Source organism: Podarcis melisellensis, assembly GCF_964234715.1.
Source record: "Podarcis melisellensis genome assembly, chromosome: 4".
Lineage (NCBI taxonomy): Eukaryota > Metazoa > Chordata > Lepidosauria > Squamata > Lacertidae > Podarcis > Podarcis melisellensis.
The window spans coordinates 46,674,381-46,695,441 of NC_138531.1; the positions used below are offsets into that span (position 1 = coordinate 46,674,381).

General features: G+C 42.1%; 1 protein-coding gene and 1 long non-coding RNA gene across 2 annotated transcripts in view; one reads left to right on the forward strand and one right to left on the reverse strand.

The window, feature by feature from the left end:
* LOC309368706 overlaps positions 1-21,061 on the reverse strand; it is a 143,991-nt gene that overhangs the window by 77,869 nt on the left and 45,061 nt on the right. The gene's annotated exons all lie outside the window — the stretch shown is intronic.
* Positions 1-21,061, forward strand: part of TSPAN7 (tetraspanin 7) — a 70,623-nt gene that overhangs the window by 39,901 nt on the left and 9,661 nt on the right. The window contains exons 2-5 of the mRNA XM_081909005.1: positions 12,165-12,353; positions 15,985-16,059; positions 18,715-18,810; positions 19,781-19,936. Coding sequence (XP_081765131.1) covers positions 12,165-12,353; positions 15,985-16,059; positions 18,715-18,810; positions 19,781-19,936 — 516 coding nt within the window. The remainder of the gene's footprint in view (positions 1-12,164; positions 12,354-15,984; positions 16,060-18,714; positions 18,811-19,780; positions 19,937-21,061) is intronic.

A 21,061-nucleotide genomic window follows, 5' to 3' on the forward strand; every position in this document is an offset into this window, starting at 1 on the left:
CACTCTATTCTGCTTTGATCAGACCACATCTGGAATACTGTGTCAATACTGTGACCACAATTTAAGAAGGATGTTGACAAGCAGGATCATGTGCAGAGGAGGGCAACCAAGATGATTAAGGTGAGGAGCATTTGAGGGAACAGGGTAAGTTTAGTCTGGAGAAGAGAAGATATGGCAGCCATTTTCAAATATCCAAAGGGCTGCCATATGGAAGATGAAGAAAGCTTGTTTTCTCCTGCTCTTGAGGGTAAGTTACAGGAAAGGAGATTCCAGCTAAACATCAGGAGGAACTTTCTGACAGTAAGTGCTGTTCGACAGTGGATCGGATTCTCTTGAGAGGTTGTGGACTCTCCTTTTTTGGAGGTTTTTATGCAGAGGTTGGATGGGCATCTGTCATGGATGTTTTAGTTGAGATTCCAACTCTGTCATTCCAATTCTGAGATTCAATGATCTGTCATTCTTTGTGGGTATTTGTCCTTCCCCTGCCCACCCTGGACTTCTTTGACCATGTGCATTTCCTTTGGTTTTCAAATCTGTGAAGTTAATGCAGCAACTCCTAGTCTTCAGCTATACATTTTTGTTTCTTGCATTTTTCTGTTATGTACCTCAGAAGACAAGCATCTGAATAGTTAATGCTGACAACAGATTGTGATCATCACCATAAACATTATGAAGGTGATATTCCAATATGATTCTGCATTTTATTTTCCGCGTCTCAGCAGAGCCATGCTGCTATACCTGATTCCCTTCCCATTCAATACCAAAGAGTGACCTCTGCAGTCCAGTTTTTATTCTTTTAACTCTGCACAGTTCCCTTGGTAGTTTATTGAGATTCTGGATTTAGTTGTTAATTTAGTTTGCTGTATCTCAAGCTTGTGAATCTTTCTGGCTTTGGTTGTTCTGCACTGGGGTTCTGACAGGGAGGTACAATGCAGAACCATGGACAGCTCCCAATGACCAACCTGCTCTGACAGAGGCTGGAGGAGGACTGAAACCTAATGTCTCCAGCCCACCCCTCTCAAACTCTGCCTTAGGGCTGGGTGATATATCGTCCAAAACCGGTTTGAATTCCATATCATGATATTGGTATCATAGGTTTTGACCTGGCAATATATTGTGAATATTGTGTGTGTGTGCTATGCAAAAATCACAATATGGGAAAAACTGTGAAGCCAGCCAATGCTTCTCTCAATTCCTGCAGCCCCTGTTAACTCTGCTGGCTCAGTTCTCCCCTGCCTCAAACAGGGGGGAGTGAATCATAAGAGCAGATGTGGCAAAAATCAGGATGCAGGAAAAACCATGAAGCCAGTCAATGCCTCTACGTAGCTCCATTCTCATTTCAGTCACCATGGGATATCAGCATATTGTGATGTTTAGCTGGTGATGTATCACAATATTGAAAATCAGTTATTGCTCATCCCTACTCTGCCTGCTTGCTCAAAGAATGAAGAGTATTAAATGACCAGATGCCTGGCCTGGATATGGCTGGCATGCTTCCTGCGCAAGTTGGGCAAGTGTAGTAGTGTGCTTAATGTTGTTAATGTCTTCATTTACTCAAATCTGATAGGTTGTTAAATCTGGGGTTTAATAATAATAATAATAATAGTAATACTAGAGGCCTGCAACCAAAGATTTGTCTGGTTGCCTCAGATCAGCATATGAATGTCAGTCTTCCTTTCCCTCAGAGACTCTTCCTTCTAGCCTTCTCCTGCTCCCTTTATTTGCCTGGAACACTTCTTTCTTTATCAGATCCTTGTCCACAATTTACCTTTAACACTCTTTGTTCCAATACCCTCACCATCCTTAAAAAAAAAAAAAAGCACCAGTGAAGGTTTGCTGTTGTTGTCAGCCCACTGTTGTTTGTTCTTATTGGGAACTGGTGTGCCATTGACTCTACTACAACTGCATTCCATACAGCAACCACACATTCCATTAACATGCTCTCTGAAGAAAGTACAGCATTCTGCTAGGTACAAAAGTGTACATGTTGAGTGCTTGGAAAATGTTCTCCACACACAAAAAAAGTGCTGTCATAAAGGAGTCTGATTACAGCTTGTTCTGCAGAGGATGGGGAACTGCCGGCCCATGATGCCCCTCCCATATGGCCTTCTGCTTCTACCATCATGCCCCTTCCTGCACAGCTTCTATTTTGTGCCAATGGAAGCCTTTTTAAATGCGTGGTTACTGCGTGATAGAGTGATGGGGGGGGGGATTGCAGCTGCAGAGCTACAACATTTCTCTGATGAAAATAGGGGCATCCTAAGCAAAACCAGGACATTCCGGGATCAAATCAGAAATCAGGATGGCTTCTGTAAATCCAGGACTATCCCTGGAAAATAGGAACACTTGGAGGGTCTGTAACCCTCCAACCTCCCCAATCACAGCCCCTGTGCCGCAGTTAACCTTCAAATGCAGGTTGCATCGGTGTCAGGCTAATTGCTTTGCAGATAGGGGAAGGAGGGAAGAAAGAGAGAATTTGGGGCAGTGGTGTGGGCCGAGAAGGTGAGAAACAAAAGGGGAAAGGGAGAGAGAGAAAAAGAAGGAAGAAGAGGGAATCAAATTGATGGATGTGTGTTTGTGGTTGCAGGCCTAAGTCTTTCTCACTCCTGTTACTTTCTGACTGGGGTTGCTGGGAATGGAATCTGGTGCTTTCTGCCATGCTCCATCACTGAGCTATTGCCTCCTCAGATGACAACTATAGAAAAAATGGGTACCGAGGCCAACACTTGAAATAATTGAAAATGCTTCAGGGCCCTGGCCATTGTGTGTGACTTGGCAGGCCAGTAAAAAGTATCGTTTTCTGCTGAGTTGAGAATTTGTCTGTTTGACTTCAGTTGAACTGTGTGAGCAGGGTCAAAGGCCCATTAAATAGATCCCATTTAATTTCCGCCCCTCAACCCCTGTGATAGCTCTGACAGATTATTATTTTTCAGCAACGTAGGAGATCAAACGAAGGCATTCAATAAAAAAAGGAGTGGGGCAACTCTCATTAGTATCAGCTTGGAAGTCAGTTTGGCCTTGTCTTAATTGGCAGAAGCTGCAGGACAACTTCCCTTTGAACACCTTTAGATTTCAGCAGTGCATCGAATGCAAGCCACAACTAACTGTCCAGTGTTTGAGGCTCCTGCTGATATGCTAAATAAGTACAGCTGTATGTGGGAAGCCGTTCTATTTCAGAGGTGTATCATCTCTGCTTTGCATAATTTTGCACAGTGATTTTGTATAATTTTAAAAGCACAAAAACATTTTGGACAGCACCTGTGGGAGAATAAAAGCGGCCACACAGGCTGCTGCTGCTGCTGCTGCCATACACACTACTTATGAATTCCCTTTCTGAAGCAAGCCTTTTAATAAGGCTTCCCTGATGGCTTTCAGAGGACCATTACCCAGGAAGCCAAGTTGTAAATATAATCCTGTCTGAACCTGTGACAGAGGCGTTCAAAGCAATTTGATCTCTCTGATGTTTTGTAAATGTTGGAGATACTTTTTGCTTAATAACTTTCAGTGCACATGTAACTACTGATAATATTTGCATATAATATCAGAACTTCCCTCCTTTCAGATTAAAAGCCTCGAATTTATCTACCTTTGAAGCAAGACAACTTGAAAACTCCACTGCACGTTACCAGGAAAGCATGGCGGCCACAAGGAACCTGCTCTGCAGTTGTCATATTTATGTGGGCACAACTTACACTGGTAGATGGGAGGGGTGCTTAACCCTTTCCCCACTGCCACTTTCTCCTTGTACATGCTTTCCTGCTGGACAGTTTTAAATAGGTCCCCCCTCTCATGTAGGCACTGAAATCTGAAATGAGTTCATAGAATCATAGAATTGTAGAGTTGGAAGGGACCACGAGGATTATTTAGCCCAACCCACTGCAATGCAGGAATCTTTTTCTCCAGTGCGAGGCTCAAACCCATGACCCTGAGATTAAGAGTTATGCTTTGCCAACTGAACTATCATCATGCTACCCTTAACTTTCCTCTAATCTGTCCCTGCATTTCCATTATTTCTGGAAACACAGAGTTGGAGCACACATTGATGTTATAGCATTTAGTTTCAGGCACATTATTCTTAAAATGTGGTTTGCATTCATTTTGTAGAGGTGCTTTCTCGATTCTGTTGTAGTTTCAGGTCAAATGTTATGTGTTAAGGGGACAGTAGTTCCCCCTCTTAATATAGCCAACTGGCTTCCCATTACTTTACTTTTCTACTCCCTTGACCTGGAGCGTTTAACCTGTGATTAGATGCCTGCTGGCACTATTGCTTCCTGATCAAATAAAAGCATCAGCTATTTGTTTGCAGATGTGGCCTATTGCCAGCATTTTTGTGCTGTGCTGCAGACTGAGGGAAAAGGGTGTTCCCAGTAATACTGACAACCAATATCTATGGAACTAATGAAAGAAAAGAAATACAGCTGTGAAAAATTGGAAGGCGGATCAGAGGCCTTTCTTTCCACAGTTGCCAAATGCCATTCTCTCTCTCTCTCACTCTCACTCTCTCTCTCTGGCTTTCTAATGTTTTACGCATAGGTTGTATCACGTTCGAGCAACTGGAAAAGCTTTTCCCATGACATTCTATCAAGTGACTTCCTTTTAAAGCTGCTTGTGAAGAGTAGGAGGTGAACAAAGGAGGAGGGAATCAAGGAATTATATAGTCCTAGTTTTCTGACACAGTCTTGGAAAGTATGGCCCTCATTTTCAGCAAAATAAGTTAATTCATTTTTGTAGGTATAACCTGTTGATTCTTACCACCAGCAATATTTAAAGCGGCGTATCTTATTATTTTAAACATCGCAGTTAATTCTGCATCACACTTGAGAACCTGCCACGAGAGGGCAGAAGCTGAATGAGCTTTGTAGTTCAGCTAATGCATAATGCTACTTTATGTGAAGGCTGGCACCAAATGATTCAGTGGAGCACCCTAGAAAATCAAGCACAACTTCAACAGATTTTGTATGGGGGCTGCTTTGTAAATCCGGGAACTGTCCCCGGGAAACAGGGACGTCTGGTAACCAAACTTTGGTGAGCATTCCACAGCTAGAGAGCCACTCCAAAAAAGGGCCTGTTCTCATGTTGCCACTCTCTGGACCTCTCGTGGAGGAGGCACACAAAGAAAGGGCTCAGATGATTATTGTGAGGTCCAGGTTGGTTCATATGGGGAGAGGTGGTCCTGGGGTATCACCGTCCTAAACCATTTAGGGCTTTATAAGTCAAAATCAGCACTTTGAAGCTGGCCCAGGAACTAATTGGATGCCACTGCAGTTGGAGCAGGATCTATGCAATATGCTCAAGCCGTCCTGCCCTAGTGAGCAACCTGGCTGCCAAATTCTGCACCAGCCAACATTTACAAACTGTCTTCAGAGGCAGCCCCGTTTATAACGTGTTGCAGTAATCTAACCTAGAGGTTACCAGAGAATAGGCAACAGAAGTTAGGCTATCCATGTCTAGATAGGGGCTTTGCTGGGTCACCAGCCAAAGCTGATGGAAGGCACTCTGTGCCACTGAAGCCACCTGAGCCTCTAGCGACAGCAAAGGATCCAGAAGTGTCCCCAAGCTACATACCTGCTCCTTCAGAGGGAGTGTAACCCCACCAAGAGCAGGCCACCTCTGATCCATCTGGTTTGGGGAAGCACACAGACACAGTGCCATGGTTTTATCTGGATTTAGAGATGGCTTAAACTACTTGCTCTTGCTGTTATATGCCCTTTTAAAATCAGAGCTAGTATGGGAGAGTAGTAGAGTGAGCCACCCAGGTTCACATCCCTGCTTGTCCAAGGTCAGATACTGAGTTTTGCTGAATGGCCACCTCTCAGCCTAACCTACTGCAGTGTGCTGCTGAATCACTCGTACTACTGAAATGACGCAGTGTGTGTGTGGTGAATATCTTATCTGTCTGGTTTTGCCCCTGAAATGCAGCATAAAGCGATTCAATAAGGTACCTTGTGATAAATCAGAGAAAGAAAGTTGAGATCCTGTTCATACCCCCAACAGTCTCTTTAGTAGGGATGGGGGAGAAATTTGGTTCGGTTAGAATCCGAAGGTAAATTTACCTAATTCACACTTCCTGAAACAATATGCAAACCAAAACACAGTCATCCATTGAAATGTACAACTCTGAGAATTTGGCAATGCAGTTCACCAACCAAGGGGGTGCCAGCAAGTCAGATCCTTATGTTACCATTTCACTTACCAAAGCTCTTATATGTTCTCCATAATTATAGTATCTATTAAAAGGTAAACACTGAATGAAGTTGCCAAAATCACTAGCGTCACTGCAAATCTATAAAATACTCCTGTATAGAATATTTTATACTGGAATAAGGTTTTAGATATGTAACACTGTAATCCTATTTAGACTCAGCTGAGAATGTGCCATTGAACACAGTGGGACTTACTTTGAAATAAGCATGTATATGGCAGGATTGCACTGTTAGATGTGATCCAAGATATATTTTTTAATGTATTTAAATTTCATTGATTTTAGAGTCCTTACTTCCAAGCAATGTGCTTGGGTAGTGGGAGGTGGATCACCTGACGTTGATTTCATACCAGAGGAGTTTGCAACAATACAAAGTGAACAAGTGTTGTAAGTTTTGCACAAGGCAGGGTAAATAAAACAGAGAATGACATTGAAATAAAAATTAAAAATCACAAGTTAAAATGGCTCCCGATTATGTTTTTCGAAACTTATTGTTACATAAACAGTGACATGTACTGTAATACCTGCTTTTCATACCAAAATAAAACATCTCAAAACTCAGTTTTTGAAGTCTATGAATGAACCAACTAATTACCTCAGTGCCCAATTACATGCATGTTATGATTCATTTTTAATTACTGCAAATTGCCCTTGACTCACCCCATCAAGGAGATTTTAGAATTTAAACCTACATTGTCATGGCAAAACACCTTGTCCAAAGTAGAAATAAATTGGCAAACATGTACTGTCCTGACACATGTCCTTATCAACCTGCAGGATCAGAGAGTGAGCAGAAATGCTTGCAGCCCTGTGCTTTATATTATAACCATTACCTTCGTGTGTTGCAGAAGAAATGCTGATTAAAATGTAGCGAAGAAGATGAGCCTTGTTAGCAGAGCAAATGCAGTGAATATGACAAATGGATGCCAAAAGAAGGGCATTGAAATGAGGCTGAGCCAGATTTATTGGGTGGCTGCCCCACGGCAATCAGCTGCTCAGTCTTAGTTTAACACTAGGGTAGTCATCATAACCTATTTTTGATTTATGGCCATCTTGCACATCCTGATTGAGATGCTGGACTGTTGTTAGCCCACAGCTGCCCCTTTCTACAGCCAGCGTGACACTGCCCCAGGCCAGTAAAGCTTTGCTCGTCTGCTTGTTGCTCTTATCCCACACTCCCTGGTCTGAGATCATTTGTTCGTTATGTTGCTGAGTCCTCAGCTCTGGCCTTCCCTTTGTCAGGTGCAAGGAATGTGCACAAAACCTCAAGCTGCAAGTATACAAGGCTTCATTAAAATTCCTTTCAGCCCACCGAAACACCATTAAAGCATATGCCCACTGCATAAAATTTCATTTGAAACACATGGTCTCTGCCTGAATAAGTGGAAAGTCTTTATTGGTACTTGTGAAGTCATTACCAGTGATGCTGTTGTTTAACAGGAAGGTGATAGATGCCTCCCTCCAGCACATGCTGAGTGCAGTCCTGAGAAAATATGCTGGCTGTTCTGCTCTATGCTGATTCCACTAGTCCTTCAGTAGCATCGGATTACCATGATCCCCGTTTGGATTGCAGTAATCAGTGCTCCTGTCCAGAGAGCTGGATTGCAAAACATGACACCTGGATATGCCACAGATGTATAACCTTCATGTTTCATTTGGGTGGAAGAGAGATTTATTTCTATGCTACCTTTCTGAACTTCTGATCATAAGCAAACAAGACAAGCGGGACCTGCAACAAAACGTTGCAGTATGGAATACTCCCAGCCACCAAGCTATGCTGCCTTCCAGGATACTCTATTCCATGCATCCCCAAACTTGGCCCTCCAGCTGTTTTGGGACTACAATTCTCATCATCCCTGATCACTGGTCCTGTTAGCTAGGAATGATGGGAGTTGTAGTCCCAAAACAGCTGGAGGGCCAAGTTTGGGGATGCCTGCTCTATTCCATTCCCACTTAGCATACTGAATGCTCACTGGGCTGTTTCTCTCTCCCCCACACCATTTTTAGGAGGGTCCCCTCCCCCAAAAGCTTTTTTCGTACACTTGCAAACCTTACCCACCCCCTCAAGATGTCCTATACTGTACTTCCCTCTTGTGAGCTGATGGTGACATTTTGGCTACATGAGGACCAGCAATTGGAGAATTGAGTTCACCATTAGTATATAATACTCTCATTGGCAATTCCTCTCTTTCGGCCCTCTCCAATGATGTGTATCACTGGAGAGATATCTTTCCAGACCATACTGAGCTGGCAGAGTCTTGCGCTTCTGTTTACCTGTATAATCAGAAGTGATGCCTGAGGCATCATATGAACTGAATGTATCTCAAGAGAAGTAATTGTACCAAGGAGAAATTCTGCATGAAACCCCTCTTTTCTACTTTTGAAAACTGCACTCGGTATACTGTTGATACAACATAATGTGGAGGGAAGGGGTGAATGTTGCATTATAAAAATTTAAGAAATCTGATATATGGTGTAATTTAACGGTAGCATAAAACAGAACCTTTTATTTATTTGCAAAAACCAAACCACTTAACCCCGATTCATAGAATCACAGAACTGTAGAGTTAGAAGGGACCCTGAGGACCATCTAGTCCAACCTCCTGCAATGCAGGAATATGCAGCTGTCCCATATGGGGATCAAACCTGCAACCTTGGTTCGTATGGCTTACCGTTATTCAGTCTTCAGGTATGGGGAAATTAGCCTAAGCCTAATGAAGAAAACCCTGAACAGCATGTCTGTGATCTTGCCATGTTGGTAGTTACCCAGAATTGTACAGTATGATCGCAACTTAGACGTGCGATTTCAACACACATTGAGAGTACAAAATCTCTCTGCTTTGCTCTGGAAATGTAAGGATGCTCACATGGGGACCTTCCAAGATGGTGGCTTGAATATACCCATTGCCACCCCCGGAACGTAAGCCCCACCCAAGATGCAGCCGTACAGTAATGTCCAATGGAAGGCATGGAAGCCCCTAGTGGTCATATTGTTTCTATTTTTCCTAAATGTTGGAAATGTAAAGAAACTGAAGGTACATTCTTTCACCTTTGGTGGACATGCCCAAGGATTAAGGCTTTCTGGGAGACGATATGTAATGAATTGAAAAAGGTATTCAAATATACCTTCTTGAAGAAACCAGAGGCCTTTCTCCTGGGCATAGTTGACCAATTGGTGTTAAAGAAGGATAGAACTTTCTTTATGTATGCCACAACAGCAGCAAGAATACTTATTGCAAAATATTGGAAGACACAAGATTTACCCACCCTGGAAGAATGGCAGATGAAGGTGATGGATTACATGGAATTGGCGGAAATGACTGGCAGGATCCGAGATCAGGGAGAAGAGTCAGTGGAAGAAGACTGGAAGAAATTTAAAGACTATCTACAGAGACATTGTAAAATTAATGAATCTTAGAATGATGTTGGATGGATTGAAATTAAGTGGTTTCTAGCTGTAATGGTTTAAAAGAATATGAAAAAATGATTTTTTATAAGTAAAAATTCAAGGTTGTAATAATTTATGATTATAGACGTGCGATTTCAACACACATCGAAAGTACAAAATCTCTCTGCTTTGCTCTGGAAATGTAAGGATGCTCACGTGGGGACCTTCCAAGGTGGTGGCTTGAATATACCCATTTTTGCATATACCCATTGCCACCCCTGGAACGTAAACCCCACCCAAGATGCAGCCGTACAGTAATGTCCAATGGAAGGCATGGAAGCCCCTAGTGGTCATATTGTTTCTATTTTTCCTAAATAAAAATGCATTTCATAACATAAATATCTAAAAGAAATAATCTACGCAGCGGAAATGGTTTTAAAACAATAGTCTTAAAACAAACATTTTTCCTGCCACCTTGAAATTAGTTTCACAGTTTCAATTTTCAGGCAACATGTCTTGTTCAAATTATACATGTTTTTGGAATGTTAAAATTAAGTACACACTATCAAGGTTTGGTTACCAAGCAGCTCACACATTATTGTACCATCCAAATAATTACATTTGGGGCAAGTAAGAACCAGTACTGGCTTGACCCTCAGTATTCACCAGCATCTTAGTCATATAGGAGAAATTTTTTTTTTAAAAAAAAAAAAGTTGAACCAGGAAGGGTTTACAGGATAATGAAAAGACAAGATTCAAGTTAAAATGATTTATACTTGGATATCTGTTTTCCATCACATGGTGTAGAGACGTACACGCACCAGTCTGCTTTGTTCTGTTGAGCATGGCACATGGATCAGTTTGGAAGCAAAATTAGACTTGACGCCATGATTGAGATCAGGCTAAAGTAATCAGGTCAATGTCTCCTATGTCAAGAGGGCCTCTTTCCTAGCATCTGTTGATGGGGGAATAGAGATGAAGGAGGTTGAGGGGAAAGCTCAGTCATTAACCCTGCCAGAATGAAGGTCTGCTGGTAGGATTGCTCTCTATTTTAAGCACAAGGATCAGAAATATCCTGTCTCCTGTGCTCTCCCTGACCACTACATCTCCCCCTCATAAAAATAAACTTGGTGGATCTGGGAACAAGATGGAGAGAGGAGCCCTTAAGAATGTGATTACAGAATTGTTATTTGAGTATAAATGGGAAGGAGACTGCAACACTTTTTTATGCTGAATTAAATAGTCACTGAACAGCTTGAAACATTTTCATTGTCTTGGACTAAAGAACTGGTATCCTTTGCTTCTTCCTCTGGTGGCAACATTAGTTCTTCGCTTTCCCTCACAATTATGAAATGTCTTTTTTACATTTAAGTAAGTAAAGGCTTGTTAAGAACTAATAAACAAGTTCTTTAGAATCAGTATATTGCTGGTTGTCATCTGTTATGTGGTCTTTATTTCCTTTAAATATTTTATTCTACAGCACCATTATTTTTCCAAACCAAGGATGCAGTGAGACCGAGCATTTTTAAATGGGTAGCAATAAGTGGCTTCTGAGAAAAAGGAGTGTGGGAAGCTGTTTCCTCGGCATGTTTTAAAAGTACTTGATGAATGCTTGTTTTACATGTTACCATTTTATTTATTTACTTTGTTCTTAAAAATATACACTTAACTGGACTTGCCAACCTTAAGTTCTGCACCCCAAAACGATGCAAATATCTATTTCGCCTGTGAACTTGGGTTCCAAACATGTTAATGCAGAGGGGGAAATGACGTTTTTGCAGATTTCAGATATAACACCTGTGAGAAGTGGTCTGTATTCATGTGCACAAATGGCTCAGCTTACTGTGTCCACTAGATGTCAGCAAAGAACACATATGTGCCTCTGGATTACAGCATCCATCTCTGCACCACCAGGAATACAAAGCACATAGTATTTCAGTGTCAATGCTGTAAGGGTTGACATGAACAATGGCGTTGTGCTCAGGCTATATGGGTAATATGTGGCATAGAAACAAATCTTCCTGGATTTTGAGAGCCCTACAGCTTCTTTCCCACACTTCTAAAGAAAGGTCCAAAGACTGAGCTTCTGATCTTGTAGGTTAGGAGATCAAGACACTTGAAATTTAAACAGGCATTGTTTAATATCAGCCCCCATTGTGAATGTAAAACTCATTTTGGATTAAATGCATCTTTTGAGTTTTCTTCTGAATTGTATCTCACATCAGCAGCATTTCTACATGGCAGAGAAAGCATAAGAAAAGATAGGTCAAGAGAATTTGGTGCAAGGCCCCGTTAAGTACACTGGATGCTTTGTTCCCTAAAATGGCATGAGTGGGTTGCTGGTTATTTGCTATGGAACTTTGGCTTTTGGTTCTGCTTGCCACAGACCTCAAAACGGAGAAGGAATATTTTGTATTCTAAGCTTCTGTGGAACTAATAAAAACCTATTTTTTTAACAAAAAAATGTTGCTACAACAGCAGTTCTGCTACACTTAACAATGTCTGTGTGTTCAGTATTACCATATTTTGATCCTCATAAACTCTGACCTTGACTTTCTGCTTCTTACTTTCCAGATAACTGGTGTTATCCTTCTCGCTGTTGGTGTCTGGGGGAAGCTGACTTTAGGCACATATATATCTCTCATTGCTGAAAACTCCACTAATGCCCCTTATGTCCTCATTGGGACGGGTACCACGATTATCGTCTTTGGCTTGTTTGGCTGCTTTGCCACATGTCGCGGCAGCCCATGGATGCTGAAGCTGGTGAGTATCCAGCCAAATAACTTGGTGCTGCTGGAGTGCTAGAAATTGGTAAAGTGGCCATTTTCTCGTTACGTGTAAACAGATGCCAAGCAGGTTTCAGTCACACACGGGCACACACAGAGCGAGGGAGTATAATTACTAAAAAGAGATCCATATGGGAAATCTGTCGCTCCTGGTATTAACATCCTGGGAGTGATTTATAGGAATAATCCCATAATTTAGAGTTGAGCCACACATTCAAAACAATAGCACCATGTGCCACAGTCCTTTGGAACGTCAGAATTTAAGTGTGAGGTTTCGTGTTTAAATTCTCTGCAATGCAAGAAATACATTTGCCTCTGGAAAGGCAGAGTATTAGAAAAAGGGCTCTAAACCTAGTCATGTTCCTGACTGGCTGGTTTCTTTGCAGGGAGATATTTTAATGTTATCGGCACTGAAATAAATAATCCTCATTTTCATTCTGCATATTTTTTTTATTCCTTAGTATACTGTATACTGACTCTTAAAACATAGTTTACAGCATAATTATAACTATGTGTACTCTGAAATAAGGGCTATTGAATTCAGTGGGGCTTACGTCCAGGTGAATGGGGTTAGGATTGCAGGTTTAGGAAGCTAAACTGCAATTTTCCTTATCCTTAAACTGTGAATTACTAATATGCAGGGTGGATATACCTTCCTGTTATTCCTTAGTTTCTAGAAATAGGAACAGGATCTAGTTTCAGAGAACTGTAAGGGTTAAGGTGTGATTATGTCAGCCATGGGCGTAGCTAGGGGTGGGGTGGGGCAGCTGTCACCCCCCACCCTAAATCAAGTAAATAAATAGAAATACTAAATGACCAATTGCATCACAGATAACTTGGTTCTGCCCCCCAACATAATACCCGCCCCCTAAAATAATGATGTCATCAATTGTGGATGAATACTATCCCAAAGTTTTTCCAAATTTGAATTTTAAATGAGCTATGAGTGCAGTTGAAATAAGCAACTGTGTTGAACAAGCACATAGTTTTAAAAGACCGCCAGCCTTTTAAACAATGCCAAAAGTGCCTTGAGCCCCACAATATTTTCAGGCATATGTAAATGAAGTTAATGTGAACTAGAAGAAAGCAGAAGAGATTTTTTAAAAAATTAGAATATTCTCTTTCACCTAGATATTCAAGTATAGACTAGGGAAAATGTGGTGGGTGTGAGTTTTATTGCCATGTGTGCAAATGACAATAAAATATCTATGATGAGGGGAAAATTACAAGCACACTCAAATGTGTGTCCTTGGGTTAACTTAAAAGGTAAAGGTAAAGGTACCCCTGCCCGTACGGGCCAGTCTTGACAGACTCTGGGGTTGTGCGCCCATCTCACTTAAGAGGCCAGGGGCCAGCGCTGTCCGGAGACACTTCCGGGTCACATGGCCAGTGTGACATCGCTGCTCTGGCGAGCCAGAGCTGCACACGGAAACGCCGTTTACCTTCCCGCTGGTAAGCGGTCCCTATTTATCTACTTGCACCCGGAGGTGCTTTCGAACTGCTAGGTTGGCAGGCGCTGGGACCGAGCAGCGGGAGCGCACCCCGCCGCAGGGATTCGAACCGCCGACCTTTCGATCAGCAAGTCCTAGGCGCTGAGGCTTTAACCCACAGCGCCACCTGCGTCCCTGGGTTAACTTGGGTTTATGCTAATTCATAAGCCTTTTGGCTGCAGTCCGGAGGTCCACATGGAAAGGGTCAATAGGCACATCCTGGTGGGTTTTTGCAGAGCTTTCCCTGGCAGCAGCTCCCAGCTAGCTTGCTTGAGCAAGCGGAGACTCAAACTACCCAAACTACCCGTGAGCCTGCTGGCCCAGCTGCTGCCTGGGGAAGCTCTCAGCAGAAAGCCCTGAGCGTGCACACATCGCGTTTCTGTGGGGCCCAGGAGATTGCTGCCATCATGTCAAAGCAAGCCCCATTGATCCTAGTGGAATTTGTTTCTGTTCTTGAGCTCCTGGTTTAATTATGCTTTTTAAAGTCCTTCCTAAAGACCTACCTTGTGTTTTGAATGCCATTGAATTAGAGACGGCGGAGAAATTCAGTTTGTCTGCATTTTCATGCATGTGACTCCCCCTCCTACCTAATTCATACCTCCTGTGGGGACCAGAATGCAGCGACTCTTCAGAATGTGTGCCAAATTATGCGTTTCTCAAACCAAAAAAGTGTGTCCAAAGATATGTATGTTAGAGGGGAAGTGGGGGACAAAAATGCATACGTTAGTAAAATTTACATACAAAAGCATTATACTAGGAAAAGTTGCTTGCAAAAAATATGTGCATTAGGATAAATGTGTACTAAAATGCTGATGAATTTTCATGAGGACTTAAAAAAATTGCATCCCACCTAAGTAAGGATTTTGAGTGATACCTAAGCTGAATCATGCCCTTCTCAAGAGCTTTCTGAAATGAAGCACTTGTAGATCCTAACTGTGCTAGTGCAGTTGATGAGTAGCACAGAGTTCACATAGGACAGATATTTCAGCAAGATCCATCTCGGCATGAAATCATCCCAGTTCCTTTGATTTAGAACCCGCTACATCCCTCTACACTTTTCTGTTTTAAACTGTTGTCACCCTGCCTTATAATTTCAGAGAAAAACAGCTTTGTCCCTGCCCTCTCCCCCAAAGCTCACAATTTAACATCCAATTAAAAGTCCCAAATCAATAAAATCAGTAAAACAGCAGAACACACCATGAAACAATAAAGACCCTAAAAACAACAAGGCAGGACAATTTCAAGCCAGCAATCTCTCTAAGACTTAGGGCAATTGACAAGAGCTGGTTTCCTTTTTTTCATGTTTACAACACCTCATAAGATAAGCATTACTATCCCCACGGCCAGTTTTTATAGCTAGGGCTGGAACCTGTGTTATCTACCCTTTTTGTACTGTTTTTGAATAAAAAAAATGAAGCTGCAGGCTGCAATTCTATATTCCAGCCTTCAGGCTGGTGCCCTCCAGGGTGATGGGAGTTTAGTCCAAAACATCTGGAGGGCACCAGGTTGGCAAAGACTGTTGTGCACATTTACCTAAGTACTTCTTAGTAGACACATATAAGATTATATTTTCAGGCCAAGCCTGTATAGCATTTTAACTTATTGACACGGGCTCAGATTTAGTAACTGACATTAGCTTTCTTAGGGTGAACTCTGATTACCAAAATAAATACATGCTATGGGGAAGAGCTGCTTTAAGCCCTGGGGCTTGCCTGCCCACCCAAGCCCAGATTTTACACCCCCTTTGTTAATTTTGGCATTAAGCCCTTTTCATGAAAGCATGTAACCAAGCTGTCTAGACAGGTTTCATACCTGAAACAAATTGGGTTTACCACAATAATAGGTTTCCCCAGCCTCCGTTGAAGATTCCTCTTCTCCCTTTCCCCCCACCTGTTTTGCAATTGCAATTTTGAGGAAAAGGGAAACAGCGGGATAATTTGGCATCCAGTTTTTTGCTGAGCAACATTCCTGACATTCTCCTAAAACTATTTGTAGAATTGTGCTTTGTGTAGATGCAGTATTTATTGAATTCCCTGAATTGTAACACATCCAAATAGGAGGAAAACCCTCTGCAGTGTGAGTAATCTGTTCCATTCTACATTTCCTCTTGTATTTCAGTATGCTATGTTCTTGTCTCTGGTCTTCCTGGCTGAGCTTGTGGCTGGCATTTCAGGGTTTGTGTTTCGCCATGAGGTGAGTATAATTTCATGTTGGTAAAGGTGGTGGCAGCATGGCTCTGAGCAGATTTTGCTGCACCCTCTTAGGATACTGGGTATGATTAACCAAGGCTGCAGAGTCCAACACTTTACTTGGCAGCGATATGTACCCACAAACACAAATGAAAGGATTTAGCCTAAAGCTTTAGGCTTTTGCTGTTCAATATTTATTTTTGAGTTGCATTTATTTATATGCTCATCATGCAAGATCTTCTTTACCCTGTCATATATGCTGAAGAGAGAAAAATACCTTAAATTGTTTACATAAATGCTGCTACTTCAGCCAAACAGGCTTTTGATTGTATAATGCTGAGCGGATTTCCAAGAATGCAAAGCCAAACTAACCTAGTTTGTTTTGCTGCCTTGTAAATCTTGTGTATTTCCTGTGCTAAAAAGCAGCAGCAGAGCTAGAGTGAGGAAAGGGAAAGAAAAGGATAAAAGTGAGTTAGTGAGACACAGGGCTTATGGAAGGACACTTACCTTTTGCTCTGCCCTTTCAATGTCTAAGCATAGTGTTTTGTTTTTTTACCCCAAACTTTCACCACAAAAGCCAGCTCTATAAAGCTGAATTGGAGCAAATGTCAGTTCGAGTTTTGTGCTGATTGACATTTGCCCTGATTGAGCATTAATGAGTGGGTTTTTGTGGGGAAAACTCCAGAGCAAAAATAAAGGGGGCTCAGATACAGAGCTTAACATTGCAGACTATGCCCATAAAGAGCAGAGGAAAGGTAAGTAGGGATAAGCCTACAATGAAATAAGAATACAATTAGGGTCTGTAATACAAATGTCTCTCAGCCCACTTCATACATACAGTGGTTTGTTGTTTTTCTCTTAAGAGTGCTTTAAAACCTAAGTACTTAAGTTTATTAAATTTGTTCATTGATTCTTACAACCAGTGAGTGCCACCCGGCGTTTTGTCACCCCCCTCAGTGGTGACACCCGGGGTGGACCACACCCACCACACACCCCTTCCTCTGCACCTGCAACCTGCATCAGTGATTGACAGCCACTGCACCAAGGAGGCTGAAACTGTTGCCTAGCAACAGGAGCGCTTCTAGGTCTTGGGAGACCAGGCTGTGTCCTCTCTTTCTGCCCCTGCCTCCTCTGCTCCTAGTGGTGCAGTGAAACTCTCCCTGGATCCTGTTGCTCCCCATGAGGGAAGGGGGAAGATGGGAGTCCTGCTTCCCCAGCTGGGGCAACCATATCATAGGAGGGGGAAGCACCTCTTCTAGCCTATGTTCCCTGGTCTCAGCCCCCTCCCATGTCATCTTCCTGTTTCCGCTCCTCATCCATCTCAGCCTGCCACTGCACCCCTGAGCCCAGCAACTCCTCTTCATGGCAGAGAAGGTCTTCTCTCCGATCACTTGGCTTCAGGTGTTCTGTCAGAAAACTTGGTTGTTAGGACCCTATAGGTTAGTAACCAAATTTTAAAATTGGCCAGACTATACGCATCTTGGAAACGTCAGTTGTCTTATACATTGCTATCCCACAATTCGTAGCCAATTGGGTTGCATAAGGATTGCAACCATTATGATTAGTCCCATCTGAAAGGCGGTATATCCAAGCTGTTCTTGTGCAGTTGCTGTTTTGAATCAAAAGGCCAAAAAAATGTCAGTTAAGCTGCCCTCTGCCACCTCTGAGGCTGAGCATCTTTTGCTTATCTTTTGCACAGTCTGAAGTGTTGGCACTTTTTGATCCTGAGGGCATTCCTGCCCACAAGTACCCTTTACTGCAACAAATCAGTGCTTCTTCTGTGGATTGGTCTTTCCCTTTTCTCCCCTCCATCTTAATATTCCAGTCACTAGGAAGCAAAAGGCAAATCTGAAGGGGATTTCTTCTTCATTTCAAACACGTATATTGGTTTAGGAAAGTAAGGGCTTCAATTTAGGATTGATTGTACATGCTTTGTACTTTTAAAAATTCACATCAAAATTATTCACCAAAAATAAATTTTAACAGTTGCATCAAAAAAAGTGATGCAAATTAAGCTAACTTCCCACTTCTTTCCAAAAATGTATTCTTCTGCTCATCAGGAGGTAAGGGATTGTGCAGGACTTTGGAAATATTATTCCCTTTTATCTCTCTCTCTCTCACTTACAAACTTATCTTCGCAGCCATAGAAGGACAAAAACCCAAAAAACCCTGACACACTCAACAGGCCTTTGGTCCAGTTTCAACTTCTGTATCTGCTAGCTTGATACTGTGAGATGCAGCCTTGGTAGTGATGCATTTCTTGGCAAAGGCAGTTAATTCAGGGAAATGAAACTGCTGCCATGAAGCATTGTCTCTTTCTTCTATTACCATATTTCCCTTCTGTTTTTCACCTGATGCCTCTGACTCCTTGACATTTCCCTCTACATAATGAATGGAAGATTTAACTTACAGCCCTAGGTAGTAAATGCCAACACAAAGGACTACTGACTGTTCTAAGATAACTTTTGTCATTGCTGAATGTACACTTCAGGAGGAATGGCAGTTTCTTCTTTTCTTCCTGTGTCTAAAACCATTCATTTCTTTTAAAAAAAAATCTTTTCCCTGGTCGCTCATTCAGGCTGAGAACTTGAGCACTGGAAAATCTATTCTGCATATGGGTCCAATACAGCTGACCATAATGTCTACATTTCCCTTTTAGATCAAGGACACGTTTCTTAGGACATACACTGAAGCCATCCAGAATTACAATGGAAACGATGAGAAGAGCCATGCAGTGGATGACGTACAACAGAGTGTAAGTTCAAGGTTGCAACGACGTAAGACTAAAGCCAATACTCTTCTCTGGTTGCAACATAAGAATTGTCAGTTGCTCGAAATGTTGTCTGTGGATTGAACATAATCAATTGGTTGCAACACTTGAGCAGACATTTTCATCATTCTAATTTCATTCACCTCTTTTTGCCGTACACTGAAAAATCTCAGACATATAGGACATGGTCTTCACTACAGTAACCACTGGAAGCTGTTGCAGATTTTTGGCTGGGACAATCAGCTGTCATTGAATGCTGGGAAGGCAAATGGTGCTTTTAAATATGCATCTATCCATTTGTGATCCGTTAATGACCAGTTATTCCTGGTGTTAATGCTAAAGGCTAACCATTTATTGCCAGCATTTGATAACCTTACTATCTTTTGATCAGTGCATGACTCACTGGTTATTCCCCAGTTCACTTGAGAAGCATTTGGCAAAGCATGCTTGGAATGTTTGAAAATGTTTATTCTGTTCAAGAACTCCAGAAGTCTAATGGTACTTGTGAGCATGTGATGCTCTTTGTAGAAGGCCTGTAGTATATGCTTTGCAGGCAGAAGATCCCAGATTCAGTCTTTGGCATCTCCTAGTAGGGCTGGAAGGACCCTCAACCAGTTTGTGTTGGCCAGGGATGAGGAATATGTGGCTTTCCGAACGTTGCTGGAGTCCAATTCCATCAGCCTTAGGCAGTATAGCCAATAGTCAGGGATGGTGAGAATTGTGATCCAGCAATGCCTGGAAGGCCACAAGTTCCCCATCCCCACCACTACCATCGTATCCTGCCCAGGTAAGGTGCAGCAACACCAGTGTAAAAAAGGTGGCTCTATGGATCTGCTCCTCTACAATGGCCACTGCTGCTTTTTTGTGATAGTTGGTATAGTTTGAAGTAAGGACGAAAGCATTTCCTGCTTTTTCTAACTATGGTCTTACTACTATCCTTTCTGATTATTTTTAGCTGAGTTGCTGTGGTGTCCAGAACTACACCAATTGGAGTACTAGTCACTATTTTTATGAACATGGTATCCCCCCAAGCTGCTGCATGAATGCCTCTGACTGCAATCCCTCAGACCTGGCCAACATTACCATTGCTGCTACTAAAATAAACCAGAAGGTATGGACCACTTTGCTTAGTTGCATATTTTTCAGCTTTCTCCATAACAAAAGGCAAAATGTGCTGAAAAGGGGGCACCTGGGGAATTCACTGCAGTCTTACCCATTCATCCTACTGCTTAGCTGCGTTCTAGAGCTGGTGTTTCTCATACACCAACAGAGAAGAGATGTTTCTCCCATTTCCCAGTGATCCCTGAGCTAACTTCCTATGCCCCTGATTCTCATTCTGACAGAAAACTTCCTCCACAGAGGCAGAGCTGACAAGGCTGAAGAATGCAGCAAGTAGATTCAGATAACCTTGATAGTTATGCCAGTCATCGCGTCTGTCCTCACCTGTTGCTTTTTTTCAACATCTTGCAACCAGTTTTCTGAAAGATGTGCCATGTACTAGATGCTAACAGCCTGCTTGAACTGAGAAAATAGAGATGATTGACATAAGAACCATGCTTCATTAGGCATGTTTACTGCGCCTGTTATAATGCTGTTGGAGTCGTAAAGCTGGAGGCAGAACACAGCAACGTTTGACCCCGAACCAAAAGGGATTGCAAAAAGCACAGCGTTTTAGTGAGCATGAGTGAGAACAAACGAGATGAATAAACATGTAGAAAATACGGGTTATTCAACTCACGATTTATGTGACATATAAAAAAATGAATAAATACCTCTTTAGTACTGGAACAGAACTTTTTTCTGTTCAACCTGACTCTCATATAACAGCATTAATGTTGATTTACTGTATCCATTCCCTGTCATTTTATTTACTTCTTCCAGTTTAACAGTTACATCATGAAATAGTGTTACAATATGGAAAAATATAGGGGGGTTATTTTTTGTTTAAAGGTGACCTTTCTTAGTAGGTATATAAATGCAGTCACAAATGAAAAGCTGTTATGATAAAAAGTGAGAATAACTATAATTCTTCCTTTGAGATAAAGCTATTTATCTCTCCTTACGTAAAAACTGAGGGTTGCCATCTTCTTCAGTTTTGCTGGGGTGGGGGAGATTCTCCCCTGCTTAAGGATGGGCGCTCCTTAGTTATGATGGTATCATACAACCTGGGAGAATCTGGTTGCCCAGGCTAAAAAGCCTAGAAGACCTTTGTTTCCCATGCTGGCAGGTGCACAGG